Genomic DNA, 19,608 nt, shown 5'->3' with positions numbered 1-19,608 from the left:
GCAGTTCCATTGGGCCAACTGCGCACCAGCAAGGTTAGTCACTCTGGCAAACATGCTGAACATCTAATTCAGGAAATGCGACAGATACTTACCTGGAGCCGGAAAGGCTGGATAACCTGGATCTGGTACTGCTGTTTCAGAGACCGCTCAAGGAGGCAGTCAAATTGGCTCCGGTTGTGGTGCTTGAGACACTGGAGCCAGGGCGGAGTGGCCGGAGGTGAAGGCGTTGCTTCTCTGGGCGCTGGTGAGCCTCTCGGAGGCGAAGACTGTGCCAGAGTCACCTGAGGCGAAGAGGAAGGAGAGACTTCATCCTTGCGGTGTCTAGTTGGAGTAACAGAGACCCCGACTTAGGTGCTTCATCCTTCGATGACCAACGTCTGGATCCAGGGCGACGCTTCTTTTTGTGCTTCCTCAACGATTTCGAGGTATGTAGAGTCGGCGACTGGGACTTGTATCTCAACCCCTTCTGGCCCCTTTTCTGCTTTTTTGCCTTGGCCATAAACAGCTTAGCCTCACTCTCCTTCAAGGCCTTCGAATTCATGAACCTGCACGACTAACACGCCTCGACGTTGTGGTCCTACTAGAGGCACCATAAACAATCCTCATGGGGGTCAGTAATCGACATATGACACCCATATTCCCTACAAGGTTTAAAACCGGACTTCATCTGAGTAGCCATGATAGCTGCTAGAATTACAGGAAGAACATGCAACAAAGAAACTCCAGAAATGGAAAGCCCTTGAAAAAAAAAGTTGTGTCGACGGCGCGTAAAAAAGGGAATTGACGTCAGCAAACTGACGAGATCTTCTTATGGCTCCGATGATGTCACGCGGACTCGTGTGTGGAGCCGTTCCCATGTGACGTTCTCATCGACATGGGAGAGCGATGGGGGAAAAAGTTTATTTCATGCTTGAAACCAGATTTCCACATATTTAATCTTTTGAGGTGACCAATGTAAATGAGAACCTTACAGATTTGGAACTCTCTTCCCCCTGAATTTCGCAGTCTCACCTCCACGGTTGCCTTCAAAATTGAAGTAAAACGATTCCTTATGTGCAAGTTCTTACCTTAATGGGGCTCCGATCTTTTGCTTGAAGATACTGGACTTACTCCCTCATTCATTGTACTTACTGTGATGATGCGTTGCCCCCTTTGTAATCCTTCCCTGTGTTATGTATTTGGCACGTGCCTAACCTTGACCAACTGTAATTGTGAAGCGCTCTGCTATCCCTCGAGATCATGTTCGCGCTATATAAAACTTTATAAATAAATATTAAATAAATATAATTCACAAACCTTTATTTAGTGAAAGATAATTCTGTTTGTTGAAGTTTAATTTATATCCTGAAATTTGGGAAGACAAATGAACCTCATTAATAAAGTGGGTGATAGAAGTTGAGGACTGGATATATACAGTGATATATCATCAGCATACAATGAAATCTTCACATCAATATTGTGAGAATTGATACCCTTGATCAAAGAGTTACATTGTTTCTTTTCCAAGAAGGGCTCTAAATAAACAATAAGGGGGGCGGGAGGACAGCACTGTTTAGTGCCACAATAACGATCAATCTAAAGAGAAAAATATTGATTTGTAAAAACACTAACTCATGAATTGGAGCAAAAAATGTAACTTAATAAAATTGGGACCAAGACCAAACCAAGAAGGAGTTTTAAACACATATTTACAAATAATGCAATTAAAAGGTTTATTGGCATCTAACTGTTGTTAGAATAGATTAGAGATTGCTTCCGCAGTTCTCTATATAAGTTAGCATTTGCTGCACCATTTTCAGTTGAGACGCGATTTTGTATCGTGATCAAAACTAATCCTTTGCTGGTCCTGAGAAAAGCCTCTGTTAGGTTTTGCTTCAGTAATGAATAGACTGTTCATACTAGTGCATATCTTTCCAACTAGATAGAGGCCCACTCCCACTTGCCTGGTGGCAGGCACAGGGTGAAACGACCTTGGACTGTGCTAGGTTGTGTGAGATGTGAGAACCGAAACCTATTTGTTTTGTATTTCATTGTCCAGCTGCATCTGCCTGGAAAATGTCATTGTAGGCATGTGTTTGCCCAACTATGAAACGTACATATTGTATCTCTATGCTTATTGATTTCAGTTCCCTCTGTACCACTCTACGAGACAGCGTAGACGGGGCTCCACTCTGAATTCACCTGAATAAAACAATTATTGGTATATTCTCCACTGTTCTTCCGACTCTTTATTTGGTATGGAAGGCTAAGAGGTAGTTTGAGGAGATCCGGGTGGCCCCAAGCAGGTCACTTCCTTCATGGTAACGCAAAACAGGTAATTCTCAAATTATCAGCTTTTTAAATAACTTTAGCAAATAGCTGAGCATTGTCAGAGGGCAACCTCCCTTAAAAGCAACCTGTTTAATTAGATTTGATTAATTTAGGAATTAGATCCCAAACAAGACACTAATATGTTACCCAATGTCTTACAACTGCAATTAATTAAGAATATAGATCTAGACTTTTCACTGAATTTGTTTTTGTTAACAAACTTTGAAATTACAGTAATTAAGGATTCCAGAATGGTTCTGGTGGGTGGAGTTTTGGGTAAAAAATAGTTAAATAATTCCAATAATTCAGGGTCTGAGATGAGGAGAAGTGGGAGAAAATGTTTACAGTCCATCTGGGCAAGGTGCCTTTATTTTTAACGAGCGTATAGCACAGAGGATCTCTTCTGTGCATAATCTTCATTCCAGAGAATCCAAGTCTAAATCTTTAGTATTAAATTTAGAGATAAGGGAAAATAAATTATACTATAGAAAGATATGCATCAGTATTATCTATATATACATTTTTGTTTAAAGGCAGTGTATGAAAGTAGGATCCGCTTTCTTGGTCACCCCCACTTTTTGCTGGTGTCATGTTTTCTGACTAGTCTGACTGGGATCCTGCCAATTAGGACCCCAGTCTCTGTGCTTCGTCTCAAAATTGGACATGGGAAGTCCTTAGGTACACTCCAGATTGGCTACCTGTATACCCTTGTAAGTCCCTAATATATGGTACTAAAGTACACAGGGCATAGGTACACCTGAGGTCTCTTGTGGGAGAAGCATGTATTATGCAACCCATGAGAGACCACTCAAATTGTGACTCCAGAACTGCCATTGTAGCCTGTACAGGCTGGTGGTAGCACCACTCCCAAAATATGTAGGTTCCCCTATATTTGAGGTCACTACACTTAAAACCTATAAGTCGGTGCCGGACCAGAGCAAGACGGCGCCGGAGAAGACCCATCCAACAGGCACTCTTACCTTCACGGATTGTACTTGCATCGAGAAACTCGTTATCAGGAGTGGCCAACTCCCCGGAGCAATTGGCATGAAAGGCATGAAAGGTGTCTATGCGAAGTGAGGTGGCAATCCTCCAAGGGAGTACGAAAGCAGTTCCATTGGGCCAACTGCGCACCAGCAAGGTTAGTCACTCTGGCAAACATGCTGAACATCTAATTCAGGAAATGCGACAGATACTTACCTGGAGCCGGAAAGGCTGGATAACCTGGATCTGGTACTGCTGTTTCAGAGACCGCTCAAGGAGGCAGTCAAATTGGCTCCGGTTGTGGTGCTTGAGACACTGGAGCCAGGGCGGAGTGGCCGGAGGTGAAGGCGTTGCTTCTCTGGGCGCTGGTGAGCCTCTCGGAGGCGAAGACTGTGCCAGAGTCACCTGAGGCGAAGAGGAAGGAGAGACTTCATCCTTGCGGTGTCTAGTTGGAGTAACAGAGACCCCGACTTAGGTGCTTCATCCTTCGATGACCAACGTCTGGATCCAGGGCGACGCTTCTTTTTGTGCTTCCTCAACGATTTCGAGGTATGTAGGGTCGGCGACTGGGACTTGTATCTCAACCCCTTCTGGCCCCTTTTCTGCTTTTTTGCCTTGGCCATAAACAGCTTAGCCTCACTCTCCTTCAAGGCCTTCGAATTCATGAACCTGCACGACTAACACGCCTCGACGTTGTGGTCCTACTAGAGGCACCATAAACAATCCTCATGGGGGTCAGTAATCGACATATGACACCCATATTCCCTACAAGGTTTAAAACCGGACTTCATCTGAGTAGCCATGATAGCTGCTAGAATTACAGGAAGAACATGCAACAAAGAAACTCCAGAAATGGAAAGCCCTTGAAAAAAAAAGTTGTGTCGACGGCGCGTAAAAAAGGGAATTGACGTCAGCAAACTGACGAGATCTTCTTATGGCTCCGATGATGTCACGCGGACTCGTGTGTGGAGCCGTTCCCATGTGACGTTCTCATCGACATGGGAGAGCGATGGGGGAAAAAGTTTATTTCATGCTTGAAACCAGATTTCCACATATTTAATCTTTTGAGGTGACCAATGTAAATGAGAACCTTACAGATTTGGAACTCTCTTCCCCCTGAATTTCGCAGTCTCACCTCCACGGTTGCCTTCAAAATTGAAGTAAAACGATTCCTTATGTGCAAGTTCTTACCTTAATGGGGCTCCGATCTTTTGCTTGAAGATACTGGACTTACTCCCTCATTCATTGTACTTACTGTGATGATGCGTTGCCCCCTTTGTAATCCTTCCCTGTGTTATGTATTTGGCACGTGCCTAACCTTGACCAACTGTAATTGTGAAGCGCTCTGCTATCCCTCGAGATCATGTTCGCGCTATATAAAACTTTATAAATAAATATTAAATAAATATAATTCACAAACCTTTATTTAGTGAAAGATAATTCTGTTTGTTGAAGTTTAATTTATATCCTGAAATTTGGGAAGACAAATGAACCTCATTAATAAAGTGGGTGATAGAAGTTGAGGACTGGATATATACAGTGATATATCATCAGCATACAATGAAATCTTCACATCAATATTGTGAGAATTGATACCCTTGATCAAAGAGTTACATTGTTTCTTTTCCAAGAAGGGCTCTAAATAAACAATAAGGGGGGCGGGAGGACAGCACTGTTTAGTGCCACAATAACGATCAATCTAAAGAGAAAAATATTGATTTGTAAAAACACTAACTCATGAATTGGAGCAAAAAATGTACTTAATAAAATTGGGACCAAGACCAAACCAAGAAGGAGTTCTAAACACATATTTACAAATAATGCAATTAAAAGGTTTATTGGCATCTAACTGTTGTTAGAATAGATTAGAGATTGCTTCCGCAGTTCTCTATATAAGTTAGCATTTGCTGCACCATTTTCAGTTGAGACGCGATTTTGTATCGTGATCAAAACTAATCCTTTGCTGGTCCTGAGAAAAGCCTCTGTTAGGTTTTGCTTCAGTAATGAATAGACTGTTCATACTAGTGCATATCTTTCCAACTAGATAGAGGCCCACTCCCACTTGCCTGGTGGCAGGCACAGGGTGAAACGACCTTGGACTGTGCTAGGTTGTGTGAGATGTGAGAACCGAAACCTATTTGTTTTGTATTTCATTGTCCAGCTGCATCTGCCTGGAAAATGTCATTGTAGGCATGTGTTTGCCCAACTATGAAACATACATATTGTATCTCTATGCTTATTGATTTCAGTTCCCTCTGTACCACTCTACGAGACAGCGTAGACGGGGCTCCACTCTGAATTCACCTGAATAAAACAATTATTGGTATATTCTCCACTGTTCTTCCGACTCTTTATTTGGTATGGAAGGCTAAGAGGTAGTTTGAGGAGATCCGGGTGGCCCCAAGCAGGTCACTTCCTTCATGGTAACGCAAAACAGGTAATTCTCAAATTATCAGCTTTTTAAATAACTTTAGCAAATAGCTGAGCATTGTCAGAGGGCAACCTCCCTTAAAAGCAACCTGTTTAATTAGATTTGATTAATTTAGGAATTAGATCCCAAACAAGACACTAATATGTTACCCAATGTCTTACAACTGCAATTAATTAAGAATATAGATCTAGACTTTTCACTGAATTTGTTTTTGTTAACAAACTTTGAAATTACAGTAATTAAGGATTCCAGAATGGTTCTGGTGGGTGGAGTTTTGGGTAAAAAATAGTTAAATAATTCCAATAATTCAGGGTCTGAGATGAGGAGAAGTGGGAGAAAATGTTTACAGTCCATCTGGGCAAGGTGCCTTTATTTTTAACGAGCGTATAGCACAGAGGATCTCTTCTGTGCATAATCTTCATTCCAGAGAATCCAAGTCTAAATCTTTAGTATTAAATTTAGAGATAAGGGAAAATAAATTATACTATAGAAAGATATGCATCAGTATTATCTATATATACATTTTTGTTTAAAGGCAGTGTATGAAAGTAGGATCCGCTTTCTTGGTCACCCCCACTTTTTGCTGGTGTCATGTTTTCTGACTAGTCTGACTGGGATCCTGCCAATTAGGACCCCAGTCTCTGTGCTTCGTCTCAAAATTGGACATGGGAAGTCCTTAGGTACACTCCAGATTGGCTACCTGTATACCCTTGTAAGTCCCTAATATATGGTACTAAAGTACACAGGGCATAGGTACACCTGAGGTCTCTTGTGGGAGAAGCATGTATTATGCAACCCATGAGAGACCACTCAAATTGTGACTCCAGAACTGCCATTGTAGCCTGTACAGGCTGGTGGTAGCACCACTCCCAAAATATGTAGGTTCCCCTATATTTGAGGTCACTACACTTAAAACCTATAAGTCACCACTAATGTGGGCCTCTTTCAATCCTGGTCCTCAGTGTGAGGGTGGCCCTGCATGAGCTGGGCACTCCTACAACCTTCAGAGTCCATTCTCCCGGGTTGTAAGTGCATCAGCCATTAGGACATATAGAGTGACCATGGGTCATTATGCAAATACCAACTCTAAACTGGCTGTAACGAACCCTGTCATGTTTGATATACAAAATGCTTAAATCATACACCCACAACGTAAACTAGATTGGAGGCATGATTTCATGCACTGTAAAACTGGACAAAGGACATGGGAGAATCCTCCCCACTGATCAACCCCTCCTCCGGGAGGGACCCCTGAATCGCCCAAACCCTTTCCTAAGGGTACTTAAGAGTTTTACCTGTTGGTGGGTCCCTAGATTCTTGGTGGGACAAGATTCAGATCATAGACCACTTCAAGTTTGACCATCTGGGCATACTGGATTTCGCTTAGGGAACAGAGATTGCAACGGGGAACATTCCTGCTGCTCCGGGTCTTGTCATCCTGCTGGTCTTCTGCAAAGTCTGTGCCCATGCTCCATACAGGTTCTTCACCAGGCCTGTGGACGTCCAAGACACCTGAAGGAATCTCCCTTGGAGTGAAGGAGTCACTGACTGGCTTGCTGATCCTGGGCTTCCATGGACTCCGAAAGGCTCAGAAACACAGGTGGTGGTTCTGCAACTCCCTCAAGCCCTGCACTTGATAACGAGTTTGAGGACAGTATCCCTCCTCCGAACCGCTGGAACAGATCCCCTGTGCACCATGTTGACTTGCCGTTGACAAGGCTTGTTTACTCTCTCCTCCAGAGATCTAAGTGCTCAAAGATGTTCCAACCTCAAGCAACTTCTGTAGCCAACATCTGTGCCCTCACCACTTCCTCTGCACCATGGGCCTTCATCATTGGTGAGCGGCTCGAGGCCTTCTTGCGACTCCTGTGCCTCTGGCCCATTGGTCCTCTTGAGGGTCTTCTTTGGCTCCAGTGGGCTCCCCTGCTTGCTCGGACCCTGTGCTGTCTTACCTACTCGTGGTGAGTCACTTGGACCTTGCTGGCCCAGTCAGTGCACTTTTATCGTCGACTACGTTGTTTGCCGCTGCCAAGACTTGTTGGTGAACCTGCTGGACATTTACCCCCTGGCTAGCTCGTAAAGCCACTAGCCCTAAGACTGCTCTTCAGAGCTACCACTTAGAGAGCTTTGTAAGGTTATCTAAGACCACTAAAATCACCATAAGGTTTGTATTGATTAGAGCAGGGTACTATAGTTACATAAGTGAGCACCATCTACTAAGCCAGCCTCTCAGAGGCAGTAACAATATCTAGGTCTGAAGTTCATGAATAGTGTAAATATAGAGTCAGGTTAACCACTAAACTTACAGCCGGATACGGCAGGAACGATGATTGACGCTAGTTAACCCTATCCGACACCACAATACCCAAACAAACAAGTGACAAGCCCCGACTGCAAGGTGAGCAGGGCTTATCAATCCCCATCCAGGAAGCACAGAATGTCTAGTGCAGGGTTTCTGGGAGATGTAGTTGCGTGTCACCACATTCAGACTGTGTAACCTCTGTATCCACTACACTATAGCTAACTTACCATGACAAGTAGTAACATTAGCGATTTTATGTTCCTTTTTAAATTTTACATAATTAGCAAGTAATTTACCACCCATATTTTGGCCACCAATGAATTTAAATTTAGTATGTACCCAGGTACCTTAAGCACCAATTGTACAATTATGTTCAAATTGAATTTGGCCATTTTTAAGTACATCTGACATTTCTTAATACACATCAGTTTGCTATTAGGAAATGTAAATGTCTTCTTTTTGTAAACCAGAAAAGAAATATGGAAGCCTCTGAGAGATGCTTCAAATGCATCCCAATTATTTGACCCTGAAGTGTTTAAAGGAAAGTTCCACTTGAAAAAAAATAACCAAAAAAGGATTGGATCTCACCAAAAAAGTATCATTCGTCAATAATTATTGGTCTCCATCTCACACCCCTTTTACCAAAATGTAGATACATCAAATTTAGCAAAAACTGGAGAGTTATCAGAAAGTAAAAAAAGGAGTCCTATTTCAGTATTTTGTAAATAAGACAGGAGATATCTAATAGAAAAAAATCTATTATATATTGTTAAAGATTAGTGAACTGACAAAAAAAAGATAATTTTGTCTTGTTAGGATAACCTATTAGCTAGGCATTAAGAAAGGATCTTGTCAATAGAGCTTCCTTAAGAGCTGTGTTTTTTCAAAAGTTAAATTGAGATTTCTGTCTAAGAGAGGGTCACCCACAACCATGATATTATCATTCTGATTTACAAAAGGTAACTTTTGCACTTTTGGTTTATACTTTAGAGTAAGTTTATTACTTTTGGTATTTACACAAATAAGTTATATGGCTTTACCCTGAGTATTGCAATTGGCTTACACTGTGGGTGGGCGATGGCCCTCCATTAACCTCTCCCTGACACGCCATACACCTTCCTTACTTCTCCTTAATGCCGTCCCCTTTTGCAGTAAATCAGCGCCTTCTTTAAACCACTTCTCTGTATCCCTCCCACATTTACTACTAAAACCTGTACACATGTACAAAGAACTAGGCACACATAGATATAGATAATGCCGAGGCATAAAACGCCACACGTAGTTTGTGAATTGCAATTTGTAGAATGTTTTGTAATACTAATAACATTATATAAAGTGCAGGTTGTGAGTGAGGTCCTTTGTCTTTTAACTGGTTTACCTAAAGCCTCTACGTTCAAAGTAAAGTTAACCATTACAAAGAAAAAATATTAGCAATAAGATGAATAAGAAACACAAACACCAAACATATGTTACTGTTGATATTAATGAACATAATAGGGAAATAACTAATGTGAATGAAAGAGACAATAAAATGTGAACTTTAAAAAGAAAAATGAAAGGAAAGATAAAGGGGATAAAGCAGAACAAGACAGAACAGTAAAAGAAAAGTAATGAAAAGGACAGGACTCTGAACTAAGAAGAATGTTCCAAAGCACATACAAAAGATGCATGGCCATCATAACACCAGGTGCCAGTGGGAAAGTGTGATAAAAAGAAAAAGGAAAAATAACAGTGAAGAAAATGGCAAACTGAAAAACCTAATTTAAGCAATCAATTACATTTTAAGGGATGATAAGATCTCCTTTTCCAAATCCAGTGATAAATAAAGATTATGGCAAGAACAGGACAATCTTTTCTTTTCTTTGGTGGATTCAAAAACACATAAAAGGTTGTTGTATTCCAAGAAAAGTATTATGATGCCACATGGTTTCGAAGAGGCAATTTTGCTCCTTAGAGGATAACCTCCCTGTATATTCAATTTCGCAGCTTGGGGAATGGCAAGACATTTTTTCAAAAAACATATGAGGTCCTCACCTTAAATTCCATCTGGCAAACCATAGAGTTTTAAATTGTTCCACCTCATTCTCTTCTATAAATCATCGGTATCATAACTCTAATTTTATTTTAGTAATTATTCATGTGCAGTCTTGATTACCACTAATTTGCTAATCCCTATCCAGGATAGGGATTTTACCTAGCAATCTACCTACCATCAATTTGTTTCTGATTTGTATCTTTCATAATGGCTCTGACTTTATCCAGAATGTAATTGAATATTAGATTAGGGAAGGAGGTAATTAGTAAAGAATGAATTTTAGCCTCTTTTGTTTGGGATCAAAAGTTGAAGAGTGTTATTTATGAATTTACAAGGCATCCAATGTATTAAAAAAAAAGAAATCAAGGGGGTGTGGTCGGGCAAGATGGCCGCACAGACGTAATCCATTTCGGCTCCCGAGCCCCGCTTCAGTTCCGGACCTGGAAACGCTGCAATTTCACGCCCTACCTACACGGAAAGCGATCCCGAGATGTGTGAGGGACTGGAGCAGAGGATGAGCTGCTGATTGATCTCCAGAACCTCTCTTGAGTGCTGCTTGCAGAGTACGCACTGAGGCCTGGGCGTGAAGAAACATGGTGGTCGTGAATCCCCAGGCATACGCGACAGTAAGCCGTGAAACCCGCCTCCGGCTGGAGCCTCCTGCTCCAGTGAGACCAGACCCCGGTTACGGTGAGCGGCCCGCCCGGTAACCTGACAGACAGGGGACGAAGCACTACATCCTCGACCAGCAGGAGAGTGCAAGGGCGGGACAGTGCGTCTATTCTGAGACCCCCCGGGGAGATGTACATTTAAATAGGGGCAGATCTGCTCCATGCAAAGATGGAGAAATGGCTGACAGTCAGCCGGAAACCCTTCAATTTGATGCCCTGCCCATACAGAAGGCGGTCCTGCGTTGTGCAAGAGACTGTAGCAGAGAGGGATCTGCTGATTGATCGCCAGAGCTGCTCCTGAGCGCCGCTTGCCGGGTTCGTCTGTAGGCCTGGGCGTAAAGAAACGGGATGACCGCTGCTCCCCCAGACCTAAACGAAGGTGGGCTGTGGAGTCTGCTCTCGACTAGGGCCTCCCAACGTCCTGCATGAGGTGAGCAGTCCACCTGGTGGCCCAGCAGACGGGGACGACTCACTGCATCCCCGATCCGCGGGAGAGTAAGCGGACGAGATGGTGCGGACGTGCAGGGGCCACATGGGGAACTGCGCACCTGCACGGGGAAGACCAGCTCCTTGAGAAGAGGGTAGGACTGCTGGTGGTCACCTGTGTCCTAATGCCACGCCACACCTGACCTTACAATGGCAGCCCAACACTAATACAGGCGCAATTTCTCGCAACTGAAAGCGCACAGATAGAGCCGCCGCAGGCCAGCCTACATCAGCTCAACTACCCCACCACTACCTCCCAGCTTCTGACGGGGACACTTGAGACTGCTGCTGGTCGGATGCTGCAGAGACACACCCCCAAGGCGGACTTCAACCGCAGACATGCCTGCTATCCCCCTGAGGAAATGTACATCTGCGGCCTGCAATATTCTTGAATACCATAGCTCTACCTAAAGTCATCTCGCTCCAGTTATTCCCTGATATGTGTATCCTGTGGTGGACCTCCACCGCGCATAACTCGCCGTCTGCTTCCCTTTCATTACAACTGTCCTGCGGTGATTGGAGTTCAATAAAGCCTGATTAATCGTGTCTGTAGTGCACTCCCGAGCCGGGATATCACTCTGGGCTTCTCGCTCAACCACTCTCCGCTACATCAGTAATCATCAGACGGGGTCAGCCCCTATGCTGCCGAAGACGCTAATTAGAGTGACAAATAAGGTCTCGAGCATCTTCCCACCAGCTGACAAGCGCCAGGCTTCAGACAAAGATGACGAGACGTCAGCTATGGCCATTACCAAGGACGATTTAATGTCCTCACTTCGAGACTTTAAAGTGGAATTGCACAAAGACCTGCTTCAAGACATCCAAACTTCAATAGACCAGCTAAAGTCTGATCTTACCACACGGATGACAGATCTCCAATGCGATGTGGACTCAGTGGGCACCAGAGTGATCGACCTGGAAACGCGTTCCCAAGAAACAGACAATCGCTCCTCCGAGCTGCATGAAACTGTCCTCACTCTCCAGGAGCAGCTCCGTCAAGCCCAGTTGAAGGCGGGCGACTTAAACAGAGCACAATACGACAACATACGGATTCGGGACCTTAAAGAGGGAGCAGAGCGACCAGACCTAAAGGCTTTCTTGGAGGGCATATTTGCAGAAATTCTCAGCCCTCAGACACTCAAGATCAAACTCGAGAGAGTGCACCGAATCAGAAACTTAGCGACGGGAGGACAACAACGACCAAGAGATGTTTTCGCAAATTTCCACTCCTATAAAGTGAAGGAAGCTGTGCTATTAGTGGCCCGTAAGAAAGGCACGGTGACCTTTCAGGACTGCTCTTGCTCCATATATCAGGACCTGACCCCCGCAACGTTGATCAGGCGGCAACAATTTAGACCCATCACCTCAAAGCTACGCGAGGATAAGGTTCGGTACCGATGGACCTATCCCTTTGGCTTAAGCTTTGAATACAATAACAAACAAAGACATGTGGTGGATCTGAAGGAGGGACTGGACTTATTGGGTCTTTCAATACCAGACACTGAACAACTGCAGGGCAATCCCCGGGCCACACAGATCTTAATGCACAAGATAATACATCTTGAAAGTGTGCGCTTGTGCACTGCTCTTCCTTTCTTGCAGCCAGCAAATCCCACAAAGAGCTGGTCATCCACACAATAGTCTTTAGTTCTATCGATATAAAAGCTCACCGCCCTCTTAGGGTCCAGACGGTGAAGCCCCTCCTCCTCCTTGGAAGGGTGAGGGGGAGGATAGAAGGTAGGAAGGGTAATGGACTGCCCCAGATGGAAGGGAGTTACCACCTTAAGTAGAAAAGCAGCCCTGGTCCTGAGTACCATTCTTTCAGCATGAATGGTCAAGAATGGGGTTTTGAACTAAGAGCTTGAAGCTCACTTACCCTCCTTGCCGAGGTAATTTCTACAAGAAAAACAGTCTTAAAAGACAATAGCCTCATGGAACACTTGTGCAATGGTTCAAAAGGAGAACCCATCAAGTAGGTTAAGACAAGATTTAAGTCCCATTGAGGCACAATAAAAGGAGTAGGAGGGAATTTGTTGGTAAGTTCCTTATGAAACGCAACACCACAGGTGACTTAAACAAAGATGGCTGGTCCGGCAAACAAAGGAATGCTGACAATGCCGAAAGATAACCTTTTACCGTAGCCACAGCAAAACCCTGCTGGGCCAGAGATAAAGCAAACTGAAAAATGTTGGATAATAGAGCCTTTAAAGAGTCAATGGATTTTTCCCCACACCAATGGACAAATTTAGACCACCTATAGGAATAGATAAATTTGGTGGAGCGACGTCTGGCGGACAAAATAACGTCCACCACATCAGGAGGAAGGGAAAAAGAATTCAGGTTGCCCCGTTCAATCTTCAGGCATGAAGGCATAAGCTCTGGAGATGGGGGTGTACAACCTGCCCCTGCGACTGCGAGATGAGGTCTGCCCTGAGAGGGAGACGGAGCGGAGGGCACAAGGAGAGGTGGAGAAGATCTGTGTACCACATCCTTCTTGCCCAATCATGGCGATCAATATGACTTGGGCCCGGTCTTGGCGAATCTTCCTCAGAACCCGAGGAATCAAGGGTATGGGAGGAAACGCGTAAAGGAGTTGTGAGTCTCAACTCAACTGAAACGCGTCCCCCAAAGCTCCCTGCATCGGATACTGGAGACTGCAGAATGACGGGCAGTGAGCGCTCTCGTGAGTGGCATACAGGTCTACCCGAGGAGTTCCCCACGTCCGAAAGACATGACGAACCACGTCTGGGTGAAGCCTCCACTCGTGATCGGCCGAGAATCGCCGACTGAGACTGTCTGCACGTATGTTCAGAACTCCGGCCAGGTGATTTGCCATCAGACAAATCTGATGGTCCTGAACCCAGGACCAGAGTCGCAGACCCTCTCTGCAGAGACACCACAACCCCACTCCTCCCTGTTTGTTGATATACCACATCGCAGTCGTATTGTCCGTCAGGACCTGAACTGACTGACCGCGAAGGGACGGGAGGAAGGCCTTGAGCGCCAGACGTATTGCCCGCAATTCTAGAAGGTTGATGTGAAGCAACCTTTCCTCTGGAGACCAAAGACCCTTCACCTCCAGATCCCCCAGATGTGCACCCCACCCTAGAGTGGATGCATCCGTTATCACAGTGGCCACTGGAGGAGGTAGTTGAAAAGGCTTTCCTTGAGACAGATTGCCTTCCACGCTCCACTAAGACAGATCCGCTGCAGTTTCTCTGGAGATCCTCACTGCCTCCCTGAGGTCCCCGTTGTGCTGATACCACTGCCTGCGGAGCCACCACTGGAGTGCCCTCATGTGCCAGCGTGCATGATTGACCAACAGAATGCAAGAAGCAATCAGACCGAGCAGGCGAAGAACCTTCAGGACTGGAACGACCACTCCATTGCAAAACAAGGGAATCATTTCCTGTATGTTGCTAATCCTTTGAGGAGGAGGGAATGCACGACACACCGTTGTGTCCAGTACCGCACCTATGAACAGGTTGCGCTGGGAGGGCACCAGGTGAGATTTGGGTACATTTATCGAAAAACCCAACCTGTGTAACAACTGAGTTGTCTCCTGCAGATGACGGAGCACTGTCTCTGGAGATTCCGCTTTGATCAGCCAATCGTCCAGGTACGGGAATACTGGAATCCCCGACTTTCTGAGATGTGCAGCCACCACAGCCATCACCTTGGTGAAAACTCGAGGCGCAGTAGTAAGCCCAAATGGAAGGACCGCAAACTGGTAGTGTTGCGATCCCACCGTAAAATGGAGATACTTTCTGTGCGACTTCAGAATGGGGACGTGAAAATACGCATCCTGCAAGTCGAGAAAACACCATCCAGTCTTCTTCCATCAGCGCTTGAAGAACCTGTGCAAGTGTGAGCATTTTTAACTTCTCCTGTTTGAGATAGAGGTTCAAAATCCTGAGGTCCAGGATTGGACGTAACCTGCCATTCTTCTTGGGGATTGTTAGAGGAGGAAGTAGAGGAGGAGGAGGCTTGGCGTCCACGAGCACGACTCTTTTGTCTACCTCTGTAAGACTTATACAATGGGTTCTGCTGCTGCTGCTGCTGGCCTTGTTTATAGGGACAAAAAGTGGATCTACCAAATCCCCTAAACTTCCTGGTGGTAGAGCCTCTAGCCTGCTGGCCCAAAGATCTTGCTGTTGCCCGGCTATCTTTGAACCTCTCCAACGCAATATCCCCTTTTTACCAAAGAGGCCAGTTCTGTCAAATGGTAAGTCTATTAGAGTAGACTGTACATCTCCTGAAAATTCAGAAGACTAAAGCCATGCGGCTCTTCTCGTGGCAAAAGTAGAGCCCATTATCCTGGCCACAGAGTCCGTCGTGGCCATGCCACTCTGAATAACCTGGCGGGCCGCCGCCTGAGTATCAGAGACTACTTCATTGAAGTTCTTCCGATCTTCCTCTGGAAGCTTAGTTGACAACTGCTTCACAGAGTCCATCAAAGCATGAATATATCTCCCCAGGAGGCAAGTAGCATTGGTTGATTTAAGAGCCATGCTACCGGAGGAGAAAATCTTTTTTGCAGACTGGTCCAATTTTTTAGAGTCTTTGTCTGCTGGCACCTGTGGAAAAGAACCTGCAGACCTGTTGGAACAAGCGGCCTGCACAACCAGACTTTCCAGTGAAGGATGCGAAGACAGAAACTCAGGGTCACCAGGTGCCACCTTATAACGTCTTGCCACCGACCTGGATACCGCAGGAGCAGTCAATGGTCTCTTCCAGACCTCCATTATTGGCTCAGTCAAAGCTTCAGTGAATGGGAGTGTAGGTTCTATATTAGAGGAAGGCGAATGCAAAACCTCCGTGAGGATGTTAGGCTTGAACTCAACGGTAGGTAAAGTCATATTAAGCAGCTCCGCAGCCTTCTTAATGACTACATGGTAGGGTGCCACGTCCTTAGATGGTGCATCAGAAACTGATGGCAAACCCCACTCAGGAGAGAGTTCCAGGACACTAGCACTATGTAGGTCCTCAAAACAGTCCCCTTGATCCAGAAGCTCTCCTTTCTCTGCTTCAGGATCTTCGTACTCCTTTTCCTCCAAGAGGTGTTGAGCTCTGCGCCTCGACCATTCCAGACAAATCGAAGTTGTCAGATCCGGTGACGACTCCGTCGGAGCCGGAGCCGACAGCTGGATAACGAGAATCTCGAACCGGTGTCGTACCTCGATCCAGTTCTCGAGGTCGCTCCGGAGCCGGCGAAGCCGTGTGCGGAGTCGATGACCATGGCGGCGCTGTACCGAGCCAAGGTGTATAAGGCGTCAGCATAAACGGCATAAATGGTGCCGGAGCGTAAGCTTCAGGGACATCCAAGTTAAAAGACAATGGACCCATGGGACCAGCCGGTGCACCAGAGGGGTACATTGCCTTTGTGCCCTTGAATAAACGCCAAACCTGGCATTTAGGAAATGCGAGGGGTACTGTCCAGGACCAGGGAAGGGAGGGTACAAACCCATCGGCTGCTCCGAAGGAGGCTGCTCCGGCATCGGTTCTTACTGGCCCTCTTGGTCCTCTGGGTTTACCACCGGAGTCGGCGGTGCCCGAGGAATCTCCTCGTCTTCCTCATGCACCGAAGAATGACGCGAATCCGGATTCGGGTCCTGCTCCGGATCCGGAGAAACCTCATGAGATGGCTCAGGTGAAGGTGACACGAAGTCCTTGTGATGTTTACGAGACTTCCTCTTCGAATCCGAAGACTCTTTGCCAGAGTGATGTCTTGAGCTGTGCTTCCTCCTCTTGTGCTTCTTCTTCGAGGAGCCCGAAGCCTGACCCGAAGCAGACTTCGATCTGGACCTCGACCTCAATCTGGACCTCGACCTCGAAGCTGATCCCGACCTCACTCTGGACCTCGACCTCGAAGCCGATCTCGACCTCGACTTCGATCGCGACTTCTGCTTTGACCTCGAATGTCTAGATGTTGACCAGGCAGACCTTCCAGCTTCTTTTTCTTTCACCTTGGCCAGCAGACGTTTCACCTCACGTTCTCGTTGAGCCTTTGGGTTCATCTTGAAGCAAGATCGGCAGCTCTTGACATCATGGTCCGATCCAAGACACCACAAACAATCGTCGTGCGGATCGGTAATCGACATCATCCTAGCACACGATCTGCACTGTTTGAACCCCATCCTCCTCGACGACATCCTCGATGAAGAACAGACACTCGACAGAGAAACAGTAACACAAAATAGTAACAAGTTACTATCTGAATAACGGAAGATCCCAGAAACCATTAGCGTTGACGGCGCGGAAAAAAGGGAACTGATGTCATCACGCCGACGTAGGCCTAATAAGGAGTCGGTGACGTCAGACGGAGTCGCGTGCGATGCCGTGCTCCTATGACGTCGTCCACGCCGTCGTGCTACAAAGAATTTTCCGAACGTTGCTGACGCAGGGGGATATTCACAAGGTGAGGAATCCACAAGGCAGATGTATCTATCAAAAAAAAGGGAACTGACGTCATCGCGCCAAAAAGACCCTTTTATGGATCCAGTGACGTCAGCGGGGTCGCGAGCGGAGTAGAAATCTCAGTGAAGTCGTCCATGACCTCGTTGGCGTAGAGAGCTACAAACAATTTCCGTATGGCTGCTGCGCAGGGGATATTCACAAGGTGAGGAATACACTGGCAGATGTATCCATCAGAATGCATTTGCATTGAGCAAGTACAAAAGCCTGTTAGCGGAGAGCTGATCGATATATAAAAAGGCAGGTATGTGTCTATCAGGTAGCGGACAGAAAAGAGGTTGCTGCTCCAATTAGAAAAACAACCCACAGTATTAAATATTAAAAATATTGATCATTATGCACTCAGACATATAATGCTTTCCTCACCTGAAAAATAACGGCCATCTTTATTATCAAAGAAGACAGCAGGTGAAATAAGATGATTAACAGCTTATATGATGAAACCCGTATTGTAAATGTACCTAAAGGACACATTTACTGAACACTTTTCAAATTATTTTCAGGAAGAAATTGAGATCTTTCATAATGAAAGCTATAAGATGTTTCTGGTCAAGTAAAATTTTACTTTTTCAAATGTATTAATTAGAGGCGAAAATGCAACATTCACAATGTCACACTGATGGTGCCAATTATCCTCCACATTATTCTCTTAATTTATTCCTTCCAACTTGACTGACTGTCTGAGAAGCTAAAACAATTAGCAGGAAGAAACAAAGATATGCAAATTAATCTTTCCTCACTCACCTCAAAGTTAGCTTTTTCAAAATGTGCCAAAGACTGTATATTTTCAGCACTGTCACCCTCTAAGCACTGGGTCAGATCACGGCACCACATCAGCTGAGATATGGTTAATACAACCTTCACATAAAGAACAAAAACACAGCCCATCAGATATGATAAGAGCATTTACAAACAGTTCAGAGAAAGACACTGTGTAGCTGTTTACCTGTGAAGGATGTCCAGCAACTGTCCACTCTATTCTCGGTTTAGTTTGATAATCAGCAATTGCAGCTTTGCTGAGACGTCTTAAAGAAATGAACATAGCCTCTTCGACCTTTCCAAGCCAGTCTTCCACATTTCCTCTTGCTTTAAGTCCCTTTCCTAAGTTGACCTGTATCAATAAAATTAAATAAGTGCAAATGATCACGATTAGAAAATACACACATATACATATGTTGATATACACACATAGGGGCAGATCTTGATGTCGGACGGACCTGAGTCTGTCCGACATCGATCTGGAACTGGAACCGACCTCCTAACGGCGGTCACAAATCAGCAACTAAGATGCGACCAAACACTGTTCGATTGCAATCCTATTCTTTACAATGGAAGCATGCATTCCAATGCATGCTCTCATTCTAAAGAGCAGAGGTGCAGTTCATCCCTGCATCCCATGGCAGGCACCTCAAGGGTCCTGCCACTGGGCGCAGGGACCAACAGGGGGGAACCTTAGGTGCCCCCTAGGCACCTTCCGGAGGACTTGCACCCATGGGGCCTCCAAAGTCGGATTCCCACAGCCTTTCTGTGTCTGAAAGGACGGCTCAGAAAGGCTGTGGGAACCTGCCATTGTAATCCTCGGGCGGAAAGAGCCACCCTTGAGATTAGAAACCCTTTCCGAATGGCAGACAGTCTCACCGACCCCATTGTAAGCTATTCGGAAATCATGTTTGGATTCAAGTCAAGTCAAAGTACATTTTATTCCGCTGGTTAGAGCCATAAAAGTACACAGCACAAACCTTCTATAAAACAGAATAAAAACCTATACAGAGATCATGTTCCAATAATCTAATACAGCCTTAAGAATGTAAGCAGAGAAATCAGTCTTCCACCTTTTTGACAATTATCTGCAAGCACATAGAAAAAATGAATAAACAGTTTCTTCATGGCACAGAAGGGCAGTCGATTCAAGACT

The 19,608-nt window shown here is 45.3% G+C and overlaps 1 protein-coding gene across 1 annotated transcript in view; it reads right to left on the bottom strand.

The window, feature by feature from the left end:
* The window catches only part of DNAH6 (dynein axonemal heavy chain 6), a 2,460,712-nt gene that overhangs the window by 1,613,857 nt on the left and 827,247 nt on the right, over nt 1-19,608 (bottom strand). Inside the window, exons 25-26 of the mRNA XM_086961829.1 lie at nt 18,640-18,804; nt 18,438-18,551 (exon numbers count right to left, since the gene is read on the bottom strand). Coding sequence (XP_086817955.1) covers nt 18,438-18,551; nt 18,640-18,804 — 279 coding nt within the window. The remainder of the gene's footprint in view (nt 1-18,437; nt 18,552-18,639; nt 18,805-19,608) is intronic.

The sequence above is a fragment of the Lissotriton vulgaris genome, chromosome 3_1 (assembly GCF_964263255.1).
Source record: "Lissotriton vulgaris chromosome 3_1, aLisVul1.2, whole genome shotgun sequence".
NCBI classification, from domain to species: Eukaryota; Metazoa; Chordata; class Amphibia; order Caudata; family Salamandridae; genus Lissotriton; species Lissotriton vulgaris.
This window is presented reverse-complemented; position numbering and strand designations above follow the sequence as displayed.